General features: G+C 37.6%; 1 protein-coding gene across 15 annotated transcripts in view; it reads left to right on the top strand.

Annotated features, from left to right (window-relative positions):
- Positions 1-17,166, top strand: part of Sls (sallimus) — a 190,307-nt gene that overhangs the window by 102,731 nt on the left and 70,410 nt on the right. For 14 of the 15 annotated variants that reach the window (XM_076779949.1, XM_076779951.1, XM_076779948.1 and 11 more), the window contains exons 40-41: positions 7,681-14,961; positions 15,224-15,996. In XM_076779949.1, coding sequence (XP_076636064.1) covers positions 7,681-14,961; positions 15,224-15,996 — 8,054 coding nt within the window. The remainder of the gene's footprint in view (positions 1-7,680; positions 14,962-15,223; positions 15,997-17,166) is intronic. The other variant, XM_076779954.1, reaches the window with a different exon arrangement.

Genomic DNA, 17,166 nt, shown 5'->3' with positions numbered 1-17,166 from the left:
AAATTCTACTATTTTATTATGGTTATTTGGATACTGTTGTTTGATTATCATTGCTTGAGTATCAATATTCTAATATTACTAGTCAAATATCGTTATTTGAATACTGTTGTTTGACTATCATTATTTGAGTATCAATATTGTAATATTACTAGTCAAATAACGTTGTTCCAGTGTAACAATTTGACTGTTTCTATTTTAATATGTGGTACTAGTCAAATTCTACTATTTTATTATGGTTATTTGGATATTGTTGTTTGATTATCATTGCTTGAGTATCAATATTCTAATATTACTAGTCAAATATCGTTACTCAAATGTAATAATTTGATTCCTATTATTTTAATATGAATTACTAGTCAAATTCTGCTATTTTATTACCATTATTTGAATGCTGTTGTTTGGTTATCATTGTTTGAGTGTCAATATTCTAATATTACTAGTCAAATATCGTTATTTGAATACTGTTGTTTGGCTATCATTATTTGAGTATCAATATTGTAATATTACTAGTCAAATAACGTTGTTCCAGTGTAACAATTTGACTGTTTTTATTTTAATATGTGGTACTAGTCAAATTCTACTATTTTATTATGGTTATTTGGATATTGTTGTTTGACTATCATTGTTTGAGTATCAATATTCTAATATTACTAGTCAAATATCGTTACTCAAATGTAATAATTTGATTCCTATTATTTTAATATGAATTACTAGTCAAATTCTGCTATTTTATTACCATTATTTGAATGCTGTTGTTTGGTTATCATTGTTTGAGTATCAATATTCTAATATTACTAGTCAAATACTACCATTTTATTATTATTACTTGAATATTATTGTTTGACTACCATTATTTGAGTGACAATATTTTTATATTGCTAGTAAAATTCTACTATTTTATTATCATTATTTGAATATTGTTTGACTATCATTATTTGAGTATCAATATTCTAATATTACAAGTGAAAAAACGTTGTTGCAATGTAACAATTTGACTATTATTATTTTAATATGTATTACTAGTTAAATTCTGCTATTTTATTACCATTATTTGAAGGCTGTTGTTTGGTTATCGTTGTTTGAGTATCAATATTCTAAAATTACCAGTCAAATATCGTTACTCAAATGTAATAATTTGATTACTACTATTTTAATATGAATTACTAGTCAAATTCTGCTATTTTATTACCATTATTTGAATGCTGTTTGGTTATCATTGTTTGAGTATCAATATTCTAATATTACTAGTCAAATACTACCATTTTATTATTATTACATGAATATTATTGTTTGACTACCATTATTTGAGTATCAATATTCTAATATTACTAGTAAAATTCTACTATTTTATTATCATTATTTGAATATTGTTTGACTATCATTATTTGAGTATCAATATTCTAATATTACAAGTGAAAAAACGTTGTTGCAATGTAACAATTTGACTATTATTATTTTACTATGTATTACTAGTCAAATTCTACAATTTTATTACCATTATTTAAATGTTGTTGTTTGGTTATCATTGCTTGAGTATCAATATTGTAATATTACTAGTCAAATATCATTATTTGAGTATCAATATAGGACTGGGGATGTTTAAATTCTTTGTTGATATAGGAACGTTAGAAATAGACTTTTGATATTGGTGTAGGAGACTAGTTTTTTATTATTGTTATATGAGTATTGTTGTTTAAGTATCAATGTTCTAATAATAGTAGTCAAATAACGTTGTTCAAATGTAACAATTTGACTACTGTTATTTTAATATGTAGTATTAGTCAAATTCTGCAATTTTATTGAGTTATTGTTTGAGTATTGTTTGACTATCATTATTTGAGTATCAATATTCTAATATTACTAGTCAAATATCGTTATTTGAATGTAACAATTTGACTGCTATTATTTTAATATATATTACTAGTCAAACTCTGCTATTTTATTATCATTATTTGAATATTGTTTGACTATCATTATTTGAGTATCAATATTCTAATATTCCTAGTCAAATATCGTTACTCAAATGTAATAATTTGATTACTATTATTTTAATATGTATTACTAGTCAAATTCTACTATTTTATTATGGTTATTTGGATATTGTTGTTTGATTATCATTGCTTGAGTATCAATATTCTAATATTACTAGTCAAATACTACCATTTTATTATTATTACACGATTATTATTATTTGACTACCATTATTTGAGTGGCAATGTTCTAATATTGCTAGTAAAATTCTACTATTTTATTATCATTATTTGAATATTGTTTGACTATCATTATTTGAGTATCAATAGTCAAATATTACTAGTCAAATATCGTTATTTGAATGTAACAAATTGACTATTATTATTTTAATATGTATTAGTAGTCAAATTCTACTATTTTATTACCATTATTTGAATGCTGTTGTTTGGTTATCATTGTTTGAGTATCAATAGTCTTATATAACTAGTAAAATATCATTATTTGAATATTCTTGTTTGATTATCATTATTTGAATATCAATATTCTAATATTACTAGTCAAATAACGTTGTTCCAGTATAGCAATTTGACTGTATTTATTTTAATATGTGGTACTAGTCAAATTCTACTATTTTATTATCATTATCTTAATATTGTTGTTTGATTATCATTGCTGGAGTATGAATATTCTAATATTACTAATCAAATAACGTTGTTCCAATGTAATAAAGTGACTATTATTATTTTAATATGTAGTATTAGTCCAATTCTTCTATTTTATTATCATTATTTTAATATTGTTGTTTGATTATCATTGCTGGAGTATGAATATTCTAATATTACTAATCAAACATCATTATTTGAATATTGTTGTTTGATTATCATTGCTTGAGTAACAATATTCTAATATTACTAGTCAAATAACGTTGTTCCAATGTAACAATTTGACTGTTTTTATTTTAATATGTTTTACTAGTCAAATACTACTATTTTATTATCATTATATGAATATTGTTGTTTGATTATCATTGCTTAAGTATCATTATTCTAATATTACTAGTCAAATATCGTTATTTGAATGTAACAATTTGACTATTATTATTTTAATATGCATTTCTAGACAAATTCTACTATTCAATTATCATTATTTGAATATTCTTGTTTGACTATCATTATTTGAGTATCAATATTCTAATATTACTAATCAAATAACGTTATTCAAATGTAATAATTTGACTATCATTATTTTAATATGTATTACTAGTCAAATATCACTATTTAAACTCAACAATTTGCCTACTATTAGTCTAATATTACTGTTCAACTATCATTAATCAAATTGTACTATTCCACTTCTATTATTCAATCATTCCTCTTCAACTATCATTAATCTAATGTCGTTAGTTCACCATGTTCCTGTTCAACCATCATTAATCAAATGTTACTATTCTAATATTATTATTCAAATACTCAATTACTCAAATATTATTACTATTTCTTTCTTGTGTATTCTCTTTATTTTTCTCCAATTAATAATAACAATAATAATCACTATTTAATTACTAGTCGACTATCTTTATTTGAATATTATTCTACTTTTTATTACTTTACTTGATTATTACTTAAATATTTTATTCAAATACTCTTATCCAATTATTTAAATATTAATATTCGCCTATAATTGCATATTATTACCATTTTACTATAATTATTCGAATATTACTGTCCCATTGCTATTATTTCAATATTACTATTCAACTATCATTATTCAAATATAGTATATTACTTCAATTCCTCAAGAAATTAAAAATCATTTATTTATTTTGACAATTGACGAAATTTATTCTCATTTAATAATCAATTATTTATAAAATATTTAAATATTAAATATTAAATCATTCAAATAGTACTTAATTCCAGTTTTCTTGTAAAAAAACAATTGAAATTGCTGTAATCAATTCATTTTATTTATTTCATTTAGTCAAATACAATTGTTAATAGTCTTCTCAAACCTTGCATATTAAATTTATTTTTATTATAATTGTTTACAAGCCATTTATATAATTATTTATTAGTCTCTGGGTAAATTTTTGAATTTATTACTGAAACAGAATACAAACTAAAGAAATATCGATTTATCGATCGAAAATTAAAATGCACATTTTTTATTCACAAACAAGATAAAAATTCAACATAAAAGAGTTGTAAATCTTCGTTGAAATCGAGCTCGAGTTATAGGAAGATAAATTTACCGACGAAAACAAACTTATTATGACACGAATTTATAGCAACTTCAAACGAAAACGAATTTGAAATGCCAGAAATTCGAATTTATCGATTTTTGGCGCGTTGCCAGATTTTTTACTACAGAAATTTAAATGTTCATTTTATGAGATTAAATTTAAAATACAAAACTTCAAAATTGTTACTAACACACATCAAAATTAAAATTTTTTTTTTATGAAAGCAATTTGTTAATTAAATCTCGTTTTCAAGACCCAAAAATTTAAATTTGGTAATGAAGAATTCAAATTTATTAATAAAAAGGTGTTTCAAATTTTAGAGTTGCAATTTTCAGGCGCTAAAAAACACAGAAAATAGAATTCAAGGTCGTAGAAATTCAAATTAGCTGATAAGAAGATTAAAAATTTTAAATTTTATTAAAGAAATCTTAAAACTAATAAAATTCCTATTAATAACTGTGAGTAGAGTGGAATAATTGTTATAAATAACGCATAAGAACGTCCTTCCATTGTTTTAATTAACAGTTTGTAGGCGTTGATTGTCGATTGAAAAATAGATTCGAAAAAACAGAACTGAGAGTTCGTTTGGTTTCCTCGCTGTCTGTTTTTCGTCGCGTTTAAAAATAAAGTCACGCGAGGCTGGGAGCGCTGATGCGTTCGAAGCCTCCCGCCGAGAATAAAGAAATGCGCGCGCATCTGTTCGAAGCGTTCCGTCGATTTCTTCTCGAAAAAAAATTCTATTCGCGTACAGACTCTTTCGAATTGCAAGGGAAATTATTTTTATCCGATATTTGCGTGCTTTGGTAATCGACGAAATCGCTCGAACTTATTTATAAGAGAAATCGTCATATTTGTTTGAGGTTATCATTCGCCATCGCTCCGCGAAGGCCAATCCTTTGGCGATTTGCCTTGATTTCTCTTTTGCAAGGTTGATTTGGCCCCGCTCCACAAACCTTCCATCCAAAATTGCGAAACGTACGTTTTCAAGTGCGTTTACACGCGCAGGAAAATTTATAACACGGCCAGATATTGTTTTGCGACAACTTATGAGGAATCGCGTGCTGAGTGTATCTGTTCGCTGTTCACAACTCTTGTTCCCTGACATTGATGCATCGTTAGTTGCGCTTCGCCAACTTGTATTTGCATCTTTCAGCTTTCAGATTCTCTGTACGCTTTGGGACAAACAGCACACTTCCAAATTATTGTGATTTCTTTTTATTAAACATTAGAAATTCAGCTTTTTTTATGCATATATTTTGAGACATATGAATGAAATGAATCTTTAATGTTGGGGCATTGTGAACAATGCATGCTGGTCTCGTTGGGTCCTGATGCGTGCGCATCTCGCGTCTGCGCAGTGGGCTTGCGCGCATTTGGGCCTGGACCTTCTTTAAACGTTAGAAACTCAGCTTTTTGTATGCATATATTTTCAAATCGTTCTGGAAAAATTATTTTCTGTTGCGGGGGTTAATTACAATCATTTTTGGTCATTAGATGTACCCCCGAAATCCTACCCAGTTTCGAGAAAAAAATTCGAGAAGGTGCTGAAATTTTTAGATGAAATTGAAAAATTTCAAATCATACTAAAAAAATTATATGTAGTTAGAGAGGTCAATTACAAGCATTTTTGGTCATTAGACATACCCCCGAAATCCTACGCACTTTCGAGAAAAAAATTCCTTAACGAAAATATAGTCTGAGGTGATTCCCCGAATGCGAATCTTTGAAAGAACATAACTGCTGAACGGATTGAAGGATTTTAATGTTTAAAAAAGCAATCAACGCGTATTCTAGTAGGGAATATGTAGAAATTCTAAAAATATTGGAAAAGTTGCTCCTTGATCCCGTAAAATGTGAAAAACCCCAAAAGTGGTCCAATATTCAATATTCAATATCCAATATTCAAACGGCCATAACTCCTACAATAGTGAACGTATCTCATTGAAAATTTTTTCTGAAGTAGAGCTCATGGATACCTACAAAAAAGTATTAAACAATTTTTCTGTAGGGCGTCGAACAAAGTTAATAAAAATGAAAAACGAATTTTTAAGAAAAATCGACGGAGGGTAATCCCCTTTTTCAGCGAAAAAAAAAATTTCAAATCGTTCTGGAAAAAATATTTTCAGTTGCGGGGGTCAATTACAAGCATTTTTGGTGAATATACATACCCCCAAAATCCTACACAGTTTCGAGAAAAAAATTCCTAATCGAAAATGTAATTTCTGGCTAGAAATGTTTGCCCGAAATTTCATGCGAATCTTTGAAAAATCATAACTCCTGAACGGATTGGACGATTTTAATTTTCAAAAACGCAAACGACGCGTATTTAGATGAGGAATATGTAGAAATTGCAAAAATATTCGAAAAGTTGATCCTTGACCCCGTAAAATGTGGAAAACCCCATAAAAGCGATCCAATTTTCAAACGGCCATAATTCCTACAATAGTGAACGTATCTCATTGAAATTTTTTTCTAAAATAGAGCTCATGGATACCTACAAAAAAGTATTAAACAACTTTTCTGTAGGACGCCAAACAAACTTATTAAAAATCAAAAACGAACTTTTAAGAACAATCGACAGGGGGTAGGTGCCTAAATTTTTCGACAAAAAAAAAATTTTTCAAATCGTTCTAAAAAAAATATATTTAGTTACAGGGGTCAATTGCAATCATTTTTGGTCATTAGACATACCCTTGAAATCCTATCTATTTTCTAGAAAAAAATTCGAGAAGGTTTTCGACGGAAAAAAAAAATTTCAAATCGTTCTAAAAAAAATATATTTAGTTGCAGGGGTCAATTGCAATCATTTTTGGTCATTAGACACACCCCTGAAATCCTACCCAATTTCGAGAAAAAAATTCCTTAACGAAAATATATAGCCTGAGGCCTGAAGTGATTCCCCGAAATTTCATGTGAATCTTCGAAACATCATAACTGCTGAATGGATTCGACGATTTCAATGTTTCTAAATGCAAATTATTACTTATCGACCGGTAGCCTACTTATCGACTGTCTTTCGCCCATTCTTACCGACCGGTAGCCTACTTATCGACTTTCTTTCGCCCATTCTTACCGACCGGTGTTAATCGAACATCTCGTCTCTCAACAGTACTTAAATAATTATTAACATAACTCGACTAACTTGAAATATGCTTCTCACAAACACCTCCATCTCTTAAAATATATTAAAACGTTTCGTGTGTTCTTTGAAAATATAAAAAAGATTGAGGTTAGAGGACAAAGTGCCCGCCATTGTGCAACGACTATAACCTCTATAAAAACAAAGTCTTCGTCATTTTTGCCATTCCAGATAATTTTTTTAAGGTTAGAATATCCTTTTTTTCCAAGCATGCCAACTAAATTGTCAATTTTACTTACCTCGCATTTTACAGCATTTTGAGGCTTCCTTTGCAGTGTGATTAGCCTAAAACAACTGTAAAATCACTCTGATACGTATGCAATTGCAGAGAGGAAAGGGGGTTATTACGAAGTTCCGGTAGAAGCAGGACCAGGAGCGAGATCTGGTGAAAAAGTACCGTTTGGTTTGGGAACGGGCGGCAGAGACGTGATATTAGAGCAATTGCCGTTGGATGAGAGTGGATTGCCATTAGAAATACCGTTAAAACCTGGCGACGAGTCGTTGCCTTGGAGAAGAGGGCGCGTGACGCCATGGCGACAGGGGAAACCCAAGTCTCGCGACACCTCGTTGGACAAACTGCAGGCCACAGAGGGCCAAGTGAAGCCCTGGACAGAGGAGAGGATCACTCTGAAGAAGTCCAAGCCTGTCAGGAAGGAGGTTGAGAAAGAGGTCGTGGAGACTGTGGAGCTGAAACCATCCAAAATTGAGAAGTCACCCATCAGGAGACCCAGTCTGGAGCAAGTGGACCTGAAACCAGTTCCTAAAGCTGACAAAGTTGGGGATGAAACGGTCACTCAGAGGTCTGAGTACCTGGAGCAAGAGGATACGTCGTTGCTGGATGTGTCCAGGGTCGAAGAAGTGAAGAAGTTGACGAAGGAGAAGCCTGAGCAGGCTAAACCCTGGACAGAGGAGAGGATCACTCTGAAGAAGTCCAAACCTGTCAGGAAGGAGGTTGAGAAAGAGGTCGTGGAGACTGTGGAGCTGAAACCATCCAAAATTGAGAAGTCACCCATCAGGAGACCCAGTCTGGAGCAAGTGGACCTGAAACCAGTTCCTAAAGCTGACAAAGTTGGGGATGAAACGGTCACTCAGAGGTCTGAGTACCTGGAGCAAGAGGATACGTCGTTGCTGGATGTGTCCAGGGTCGAGGAAGTGAAGAAGTTGACGAAGGAGAAGCCTGAGCAGGCTAAACCCTGGACAGAGGAGAGGATCACTCTGAAGAAGTCCAAACCTGTCAGGAAGGAGGTTGAGAAAGAGGTTGTAGAGACTGTGGAGCTGAAACCATCCAAAATTGAGAAGTCACCCATCAGGAGACCCAGTCTGGAGCAAGTGGACCTGAAACCAGTTCCTAAAGCTGACAAAGTTGAGGATGAAACGGTCACTCAGAGGTCTGAGTACCTGGAGCAAGAGGATACGTCGTTGCTGGATGTGTCCAGGGTCGAGGAAGTGAAGAAGTTGACGAAGGAGAAGCCTGAGCAGGCTAAACCCTGGACAGAGGAGAGGATCACTCTGAAGAAGTCCAAACCTGTCAGGAAGGAGGTTGAGAAAGAGGTCGTGGAGACTGTGGAGCTGAAACCATCCAAAACTGAGAAGTTGCAGATACGGAAAACGAGTCTGGAGCAAGTGGATCTCAAGTCTGTGACGAGGGAGAAGACTGATTACGTGGAGGAGGAGGACACGACGTTGCTGGAAGTGTCAACTGACACTCGAGTGAAGAAAACGAGGAAGGAGTCGATTTCAGTGGAGCAACAGAAGCCCTGGACGCAAGAGAAGATCACCCTGAAGAAGACCAAGCCAGAGAAAGCTGATGTTAGGAGGCCTAGTCTGAAGGAAGAGCCACAGAAACTGGAAGGAAGGGACGTTTACGTCGAAGAGGATGACAGGTCTCTTCTTCGAGTGGACAGGAAGAAAGAAGTCGAGAAACAGGAAACTAAACCCTGGACTGAGGAAAGAGTGGCTTTGAAGAGGACGAAGGTAGAGCAGAAGGAGGTCCATAAGGACGTTGTCGAAGAGGTGACGCTGAAACCAACTAGAACAGAGAAGAAGGAGACTCTGGAGAAGGTGGACCTTCAAGAAGAAGAAACCACGTTGCTGAAGATAGACAAAGACGAGAAGATTGAGGAGCAAAGGACAGATAAGGTTGCAACTTGGAGAAGGGAGAGGAAACCAAAGGCACCGTACCATGAAGAGGAGGATAGAACGATTCTGGAAGTTGCAAAAGATGTTGAAGAGGAGAAAGAAGAAGTGCCAGTGCCGTGGGCGAGAGGCAAGAAGAAGCAAATAGAGAAAACGCCTTATCAAGAGGAAGAAGATACTTCTCTTCTCGATGTTGAAAAGACTGAGGAAGAAGTGGCAGTTCCGTGGGTACGGGGGAAGAAGAAGAAAGAAGAGAAACCGGAACAGATGCCTGAAGAAGAAGAAAGAACGCAAGTTCCTTGGCTTCGCGACAAGAAAGTGCCACGAAAGATTCCTGAGAAGAAGGAGGAGGTCGAAGACATCAGATCGGTGACCTTGAAGCCTACGAAGCGCGAACGGGCGCCTCAGGAGAAAGAGAAGCTGGAAGAAGTGACCCTGAAGCCTCTGAAACGCATTCCACGTGAAGAAGAAGAGAGGGAGGAAGTGCAACTGAAGCCATTCCAGAGACCAAAGCCTGAGGAGGAAGAACAGCCTGAGGAAGTTGAGTCAGTGATGACTTGGGGCCTGAGACGGAAGCCTAAGAAGACTCTCGTGCCAAAAGATGAGAAGCCTCTCGAAAAGGCACCTGAAGAACGGAAAACTGTGGAAGATGAAGCAATAGTGAAAAGGGAAGAGGAAACGATCGAAGATTTCAAATCGCTGGCTTTGAAGCCGGTCAAACGCGGCAAGAAACCTGAAGAGAGGGAAGATAAAGAAGAGATCACGCTGAAGCCTGTTAAACGGGTCCCGAAGGAAGAAGAAACGAAGGAGGAAGTGAAATTGAAACCAGTAGTGAAGCCAAAAGAAGAAAAAGAAGTTAAACCGTTAAAACCTGAAGAAGAGCAGCCACAGGAAGTGTCAGAAATGCCGTGGCGTAGGAAGAAACCTGAAGACGTGGTCGAAGACAAGAAGGTTGAAGAAGAGCAGGCGGAAGTGTCTGAAGTAAGTTGGCGCAGGCCACGAAAAGAGAAAGTGAAAGAAGAAGAAGTTGAAGATATTTCTTCCGTTGTGTTGAAACCTACGAAACGAGGCAAGGTACCTGAAGAGAAGGTCGAGAAAGAGGAAGTGGTTCTGAAACCTGTTAAGAAGTTAGCGAAAGAGAAGGAAGTTCCTGAAGAAGAGATGGTTAAAGCGGTTGAATTACGGAAACCTGAGACTGTTGAGAATGGAGAAGTTAAGGAAGAGAAGTCTGAATTGCCATGGAGGCGTGGTAAGAAACCGGGTAGAAAGATAGTGCCGCAGGAGGAAGCTAAACCGGAAGAAGTGAGTTTGAAACCTTTGAAGAGATTAGAAAAGCCGGAGGAAGAGAAACCTGAGGAAGTGAGCTTAAAACCTGTGAAACCTCGTCCTAAGGAAGAGGAGAAGAAGGAAGAAGTGACTTTGAAACCATTCAAAAAAGAAAAACCAGAAGAAGAGAAACCAGAAATCAAATTGAAACCTTTTAAAAGATTAGAAAAGCCAGAAGAAGAGAAACCTGAAGAAGTTACTTTGAAGCCTGTGAAACCTCGACCTAAGGAAGAAGAAGTGAAGGAAGAAGTGACTTTAAAACCATTCAAGAAAGAAAAACCAGAAGAAGAAAAGCCTGAAATCAAATTGAAACCTTTCAAGAGATTAGAAAAGCCAGAAGAAGAGAAACCTGAGGAAGTTACATTGAAACCTGTGAAACCTCGACCTAAGGAAGAAGAAGTGAAGGAAGAAGTGACTTTAAAACCATTCAAGAAAGAAAAACCAGAAGAAGAGAAGCCTGAAATCAAATTGAAACCTTTCAAGAGATTAGAAAAGCCAGAAGAAGAGAAACCTGAAGAAGTTACTTTAAAACCTGTGAAACCTCGTCCTAAGGAAGAGGAGAAGAAGGAAGAAGTGACTTTGAAACCATTTAGAAAAGACAAACCAGAAGAAGAAAAGCCAGAGGTTAAGTTGAAACCTTTCAAGAGATTAGAAAAGCCAGAAGAAGAGAAACCTGAAGAAGTTACTTTGAAACCTGTGAAACCTCGTCCTAAGGAAGAAGAGACAAAAGAAGAAGTGACTTTGAAACCATTCAAGAAAGAAAAACCAGAAGAAGAGAAACCAGAAATCAAATTGAAACCTTTCAAGAGATTAGAAAAGCCAGAAGAAGAGAAACCTGAGGAAGTTACATTGAAACCTGTGAAACCTCGTCCTAAGGAAGAAGAGACAAAAGAAGAAGTGACTTTGAAACCATTTAGAAAAGAAAAACCAGAAGAAGAAAAGCCAGAAATCAAATTGAAACCTTTCAAGAGATTAGAAAAGCCAGAAGAAGAGAAACCTGAGGAAGTTACATTGAAACCTGTGAAACCTCGTCCTAAGGAAGAAGAGACAAAAGAAGAAGTGACTTTGAAACCATTTAGAAAAGAAAAACCAGAAGAAGAAAAGCCTGAGGTTAAGTTGAAACCTTTCAAGAGATTAGAAAAGCCAGAAGAAGAAAAACCAGAAGAAATCAGTTTGAAACCTGTGAAACCTCGTCCTAAAGAAGAAGAAACAAAAGAAGAAGTAACTTTGAAACCATTCAAGAAAGAAAAACCAGAAGAAGAAAAGCCAGAAATCAAATTGAAACCTTTTAAGAGGTTAGAAAAGCCAGAAGAAGAGAAACCTGAGGAAGTTACTTTGAAACCTGTGAAACCTCGTCCTAAAGAAGAAGAGACAAAAGAAGAAGTAACATTGAAACCATTCAAAAAAGAAAAACCAGAAGAAGAAAAGCCTGAGATCAAATTGAAACCTTTTAAGAGGTTAGAAAAGCCAGAAGAAGAAAAACCAGAAGAAGTTACATTGAAACCAGTAAAACAACGTCCTAAAGAAGAAGAAGTGAAGGAAGAAGTGGCTTTAAAACCAATTAAAAAAGAAAAACCAGAAGAAGAGAAACCAGAAATCAAATTAAAACCTTTCAAGAGATTAGAAAAGCCAGAAGAAGAGAAACCTGAAGAAGTTACTTTAAAACCTGTGAAACCTCGCCCTAAAGAAGAAGAAGTGAAAGAAGAAGTGTCTTTAAAACCAATTAAAAAAGAAAAACCAGAAGAAGAAAAGCCAGAAATCAAATTGAAACCTTTCAAGAGGTTAGAAAAGCCAGAAGAAGAAAAACCAGAAGAAGTCACTTTGAAACCAGTAAAACAACGTCCCAAAGAAGAAGAGAAACCAGAAGAAGTAACTTTAAAACCATTCAAAAAAGAGAAACCAGAAGAAGAAAAGCCAGAAATCAAATTGAAACCTTTTAAGAGGTTAGAAAAGCCAGAAGAAGAAAAACCAGAAGAAGTTACATTGAAACCAGTAAAACAACGTCCTAAAGAAGAAGAAGTGAAGGAAGAAGTGGCTTTAAAACCAATTAAAAAAGAAAAACCAGAAGAAGAGAAACCAGAAATCAAATTGAAACCTTTCAAGAGATTAGAAAAGCCAGAAGAAGAGAAACCTGAAGAAGTCACTTTAAAACCAGTAAAAACTCTTCCTAAAGAAGAAGAGAAACCAGAAGAAGTAACTTTGAAACCATTCAAAAAAGAAAAACCAGAAGAAGAAAAGCCAGAAATCAAATTGAAACCTTTTAAGAGGTTAGAAAAGCCAGAAGAAGAAAAACCAGAAGAAGTTACATTGAAACCAGTAAAACAACGTCCTAAAGAAGAAGAAGTGAAGGAAGAAGTGGCTTTAAAACCAATTAAAAAAGAAAAACCAGAAGAAGAGAAACCAGAAATCAAATTGAAACCTTTCAAGAGGTTAGAAAAACCAGAAGAAGAGAAACCAGAAGAAGTCACTTTAAAACCTGTGAAACCTCGCCCTAAAGAAGAAGAAGTGAAAGAAGAAGTAACTTTGAAACCAATTAAAAAAGAAAAACCAGAAGAAGAAAAGCCAGAAATCAAATTGAAACCTTTTAAGAGGTTAGAAAAGCCAGAAGAAGAGAAACCTGAAGAAGTCACTTTGAAACCAATAAAACCTCTTCCTAAGGAAGAAGAGACCAAAGAAGAAATAACTTTAAAACCATTCAAAAAAGAGAAACCAGAAGAAGAAAAGCCAGAAATCAAATTGAAACCTTTCAAGCGTTCAGAAAAACCAGAAGAAGAGAAACCTGAAGAAGTCACTTTGAAACCAATAAAACCTCTTCCTAAGGAAGAAGAGACCAAAGAAGAAATAACTTTAAAACCATTCAAAAAAGAGAAACCAGAAGAAGAAAAGCCAGAAATCAAATTAAAACCTTTCAAGCGTTTAGAAAAGCCAGAAGAAGAGAAACCTGAAGAAGTCACTTTAAAACCAGTAAAACCTCGCCCTAAGGAAGAAGAAGTGAAGGAAGAAGTGGCTTTAAAACCATTCAAAAAAGAAAAACCAAAAGAAGAAAAGCCAGAAGAAGTTACTTTGAAACCGGTTCCTAAAGTAGTTCCTGAAAAGGTTGAAGAGAAACCTGAAGAAGAGAAACCTGAGACTTCCATATTCCCTTGGCGGCGAGGTACGAAAACGAAGAAGGTGGTCGATTTCCGTGAAGAGGTCACAGTTGTTCCAATCGATCAAGAGAAAGTGGTTTCAGACGTGCAGGAGGAAGAAACAACAGTTGTGGAACAGAAAGTAGTGACCACAGTTGTTGAAGAGAAGCCAAAGGAACTTCCTTGGAGGAAGCCAAAAGAAACTGTCCAGGAGAAGATGGAAGTACAACCTGAAGTAGTACAAAAAGAAGACTCAGTAGAAGAAGTGACAGAGACTTCTGAGGTGTCCTGGAGGAAGAAACGAAAGCCAAAGAAGCCAGTAGAGGAAATAATCCAATTAAAGCCAGTCGAGAGGCACGAAGAAGTGGTTGAAAGAGTTGAAGAAGAAGTAACATTGAGAAAGGTGGATAGGAAAGAAGAGAAACCTGTTGAGAAGCCTCGAGAAGAAGTACCCCAATTGAAGCCAGTCGAAGAAACCCCAGAGAAGGCTGATGAAACGGAAGTGTCAGTTGTTGAGCTAAGGAAGAGGCCCAGGAAGAAGCCAGAAGAGGCGCCTGTGGCAGTGGAGAAAGAAGAAATCGTCGATAAAACAGTCTCCTCCGAAGGTATCCAAATCACCAAGAAGGCGATTAAAATCGAAGCTGAAGACGTGGAGCAAGAGATCCAAGTCGAGGATCGCAAGAGGAAACGCAGACAGCGCACCCAGGTGGACATATCCATCACGGACAAAGACAAGAAGGTCGCTCCAAGGTTCATCCAGAAGCTTCAACCCGTCATCGCGGAGCTCGAAAGCGTCGCCAAGTTCACTTGCACGGTCTATGGCAATCCATTCCCCGAAATCACCTGGTACAGGAACGAGCAAGAACTCCACGCCAGTGAGAAGTACGTCATAACTGTCTACGAGACGACAGCCACGTTGGAAGTGACCAAAGTGAAGGAAGAAGATGCTGGCATGTACTCTTGCAGGGCCTCGAACCCTGCTGGGGTAGCAACGTCCACCGTGAATCTCGTTATATTCGGTACTGAAAGAGCTCTGTCTCCTGATATCTGTGTGGTTGTCCTTGTTTTTGCTTTTCAGAAATGCTTTTTGATCGTATAAGGTGATTCTATATAGGCACTGTATAATTCCTGATGATATGTGTAACTACCAATCACCCTGTATACTGTCACCTTGCAAAGACCTGTTGAGCTTGCAAGAAAAGGTCTTAGCATAGAGTTTTGCGGTGTGTTTTGTCCGAAATTGTGGCCACCGTGTGTTGATGATTGCGTTTGTTCCCCCAGAGAAAGAAGAGGAGGGCGTGGCGCCTCACTTCGCGTCGCCCATCAAGCCGCTGATGGTGGAGGAGCACAAGCCAGCCCTTCTGGAGTGCGTGGTCACCGGAACCCCCATGCCTGAGGTGAAGTGGTACCGCGGGGAGCAAGAGCTGAGACCCAAGGAGGGCAGAGAGATCAGCTTCAACCCTGAGACCGGGGAGGCGAAGTTGCACATACTGGAGCCAACACCGGAAGATGAGACCATCTATCGCGTCCGTGCAGTGAACAAATTCGGTCGCGCCGAGTGCAGGGCGAACCTCGTGATCAGCAACGTGGTGAAGGTCAGCAAGCCAGAAGTGCTGAGAGCGCCCAAGATCACCAGACCGTTGCCAGCCCTGGTCGCTGAAACTGGGAAGCCCCTGACGCTGTCCGCCGACTTCGAGAGCAAACCAACTCCGGAAGTGAAATGGTTCCGCAACGGAACCGAAGTCGTTCCCTCCGACAAGCGCGTGATCAACATCCGCGAGAGCACCGCCGAGTTGTTCATTCCCGAGGTGACCAAGAAAGATGGCGGCAAGTACGAGGTTAGGGTTCAGAATCCCGCTGGCGAGGCCAGAAGCTCCGGCTCCGTCACTGTCAAGGAGCGCCCGGATAGGACCGACGAGGTCAAAGCACCGAGATTCGTCCAACCGATACAGCCACAGATCGTTGCTGAAGGGGAGGTGGTCATCGTGGAGGCGCAGGTCGAGTCCTATCCCACAGCCTCCTTCCAGTGGTTCCACGAGACTCGTCCCCTCGAGGTACGTTTCTTTCTTTGTTCAGTTACTTGGTTCGTTATTGTGGGCTGAGAGCATGGGAATCCCCAGCGACCATCTGGCGCGCTTCACTTGGGGGGGTTCCCCTACGTAATTTGGGGGTTCCCCTACGTCATTTGGGGGTTCTACGTCATTTGGGGTTCCCCTACGTCATTTGGGGGTTCCCCTACGTAATTTCGGGGTTCCCCTACGTAATTTGGGGGTTCCCCTACGTAATTTGGGGGTTCCCCTACGTCATTTGGGGGTTCCCCTACGTAATTTGGGGGTTCCCCTACGCAATTTGCTGCCCCAGACTCGTCCCCTCGAGGTACGTTTCTTTCTTTGTTCAGTTACTTGGTTCGTTATTGTGGGCTGAGAGTACGGGAATCCCCAGCGACCATCTGGCGCGCTTCACTTGGAGGGGGATTCCCCTACGTAATTTGGGGGTTCCCCTACGTAATTTGGGGGTTCCCCTACGTAACTTGGGGGTTCCCCTACGTCATTTGAGGTTCCCCTACGTAATTTGGGGATTCCCCTACGTAATTTGGGGGTTCCCCTACGTAATTTGGGGGTTCCCCTACGTAATTTGGGGGTTCCCCTACGTAATTTGGGGGATCCCTCAGCGCCCCAATTTGGGGGATCCCTCAGCGCCCCAATTTGCTGCCCCAGACTCGTCCCCTCGAGGTACGTTTCTTTCTTTGTTCAGTTACTTGGTTCGTTATTGTGGGCTGAGACCACGGGAATCCCCAGCGACCATCTGGCGCGCTTCACTTGGGGGGGTTCCCCTACGTCATTTGGGGGTTCCCATACGTGATTTGGGGATTCCCCTACGTCATTTGGGGGTTCCCCTACGTAATTTGGGGGTTCCCCTCCGTAATTTGGGGGTTCCCCTACGTAATTTGGGGGTTCCCCTACGTAATTTGGGGGTTCCCCTACGCAATTTGCTGCCCCAGACTCGTCCCCTCGAGGTACGTTTCTTTCTTTGTTCAGTTACTTGATTCATTATTGTGGGCTGAGAGCACGGGAATCCCCAGCGACCATCTGACGCGCTTCACTTGGGGGGGTTCCCCTACGTCATTTGGGGGTTCCCCTACGTAATTTGGGGGTTCCCCTACCCAATTTGCTGCCCCAGACTCGTCCCCTCGAGGTACGTTTCTTTCTTTGTTCAGTTGCTTG

Source organism: Colletes latitarsis, chromosome 12 (assembly GCF_051014445.1).
Source record: "Colletes latitarsis isolate SP2378_abdomen chromosome 12, iyColLati1, whole genome shotgun sequence".
In the NCBI taxonomy this organism is placed as follows: domain Eukaryota; kingdom Metazoa; phylum Arthropoda; class Insecta; order Hymenoptera; family Colletidae; genus Colletes; species Colletes latitarsis.
This window is presented reverse-complemented; position numbering and strand designations above follow the sequence as displayed.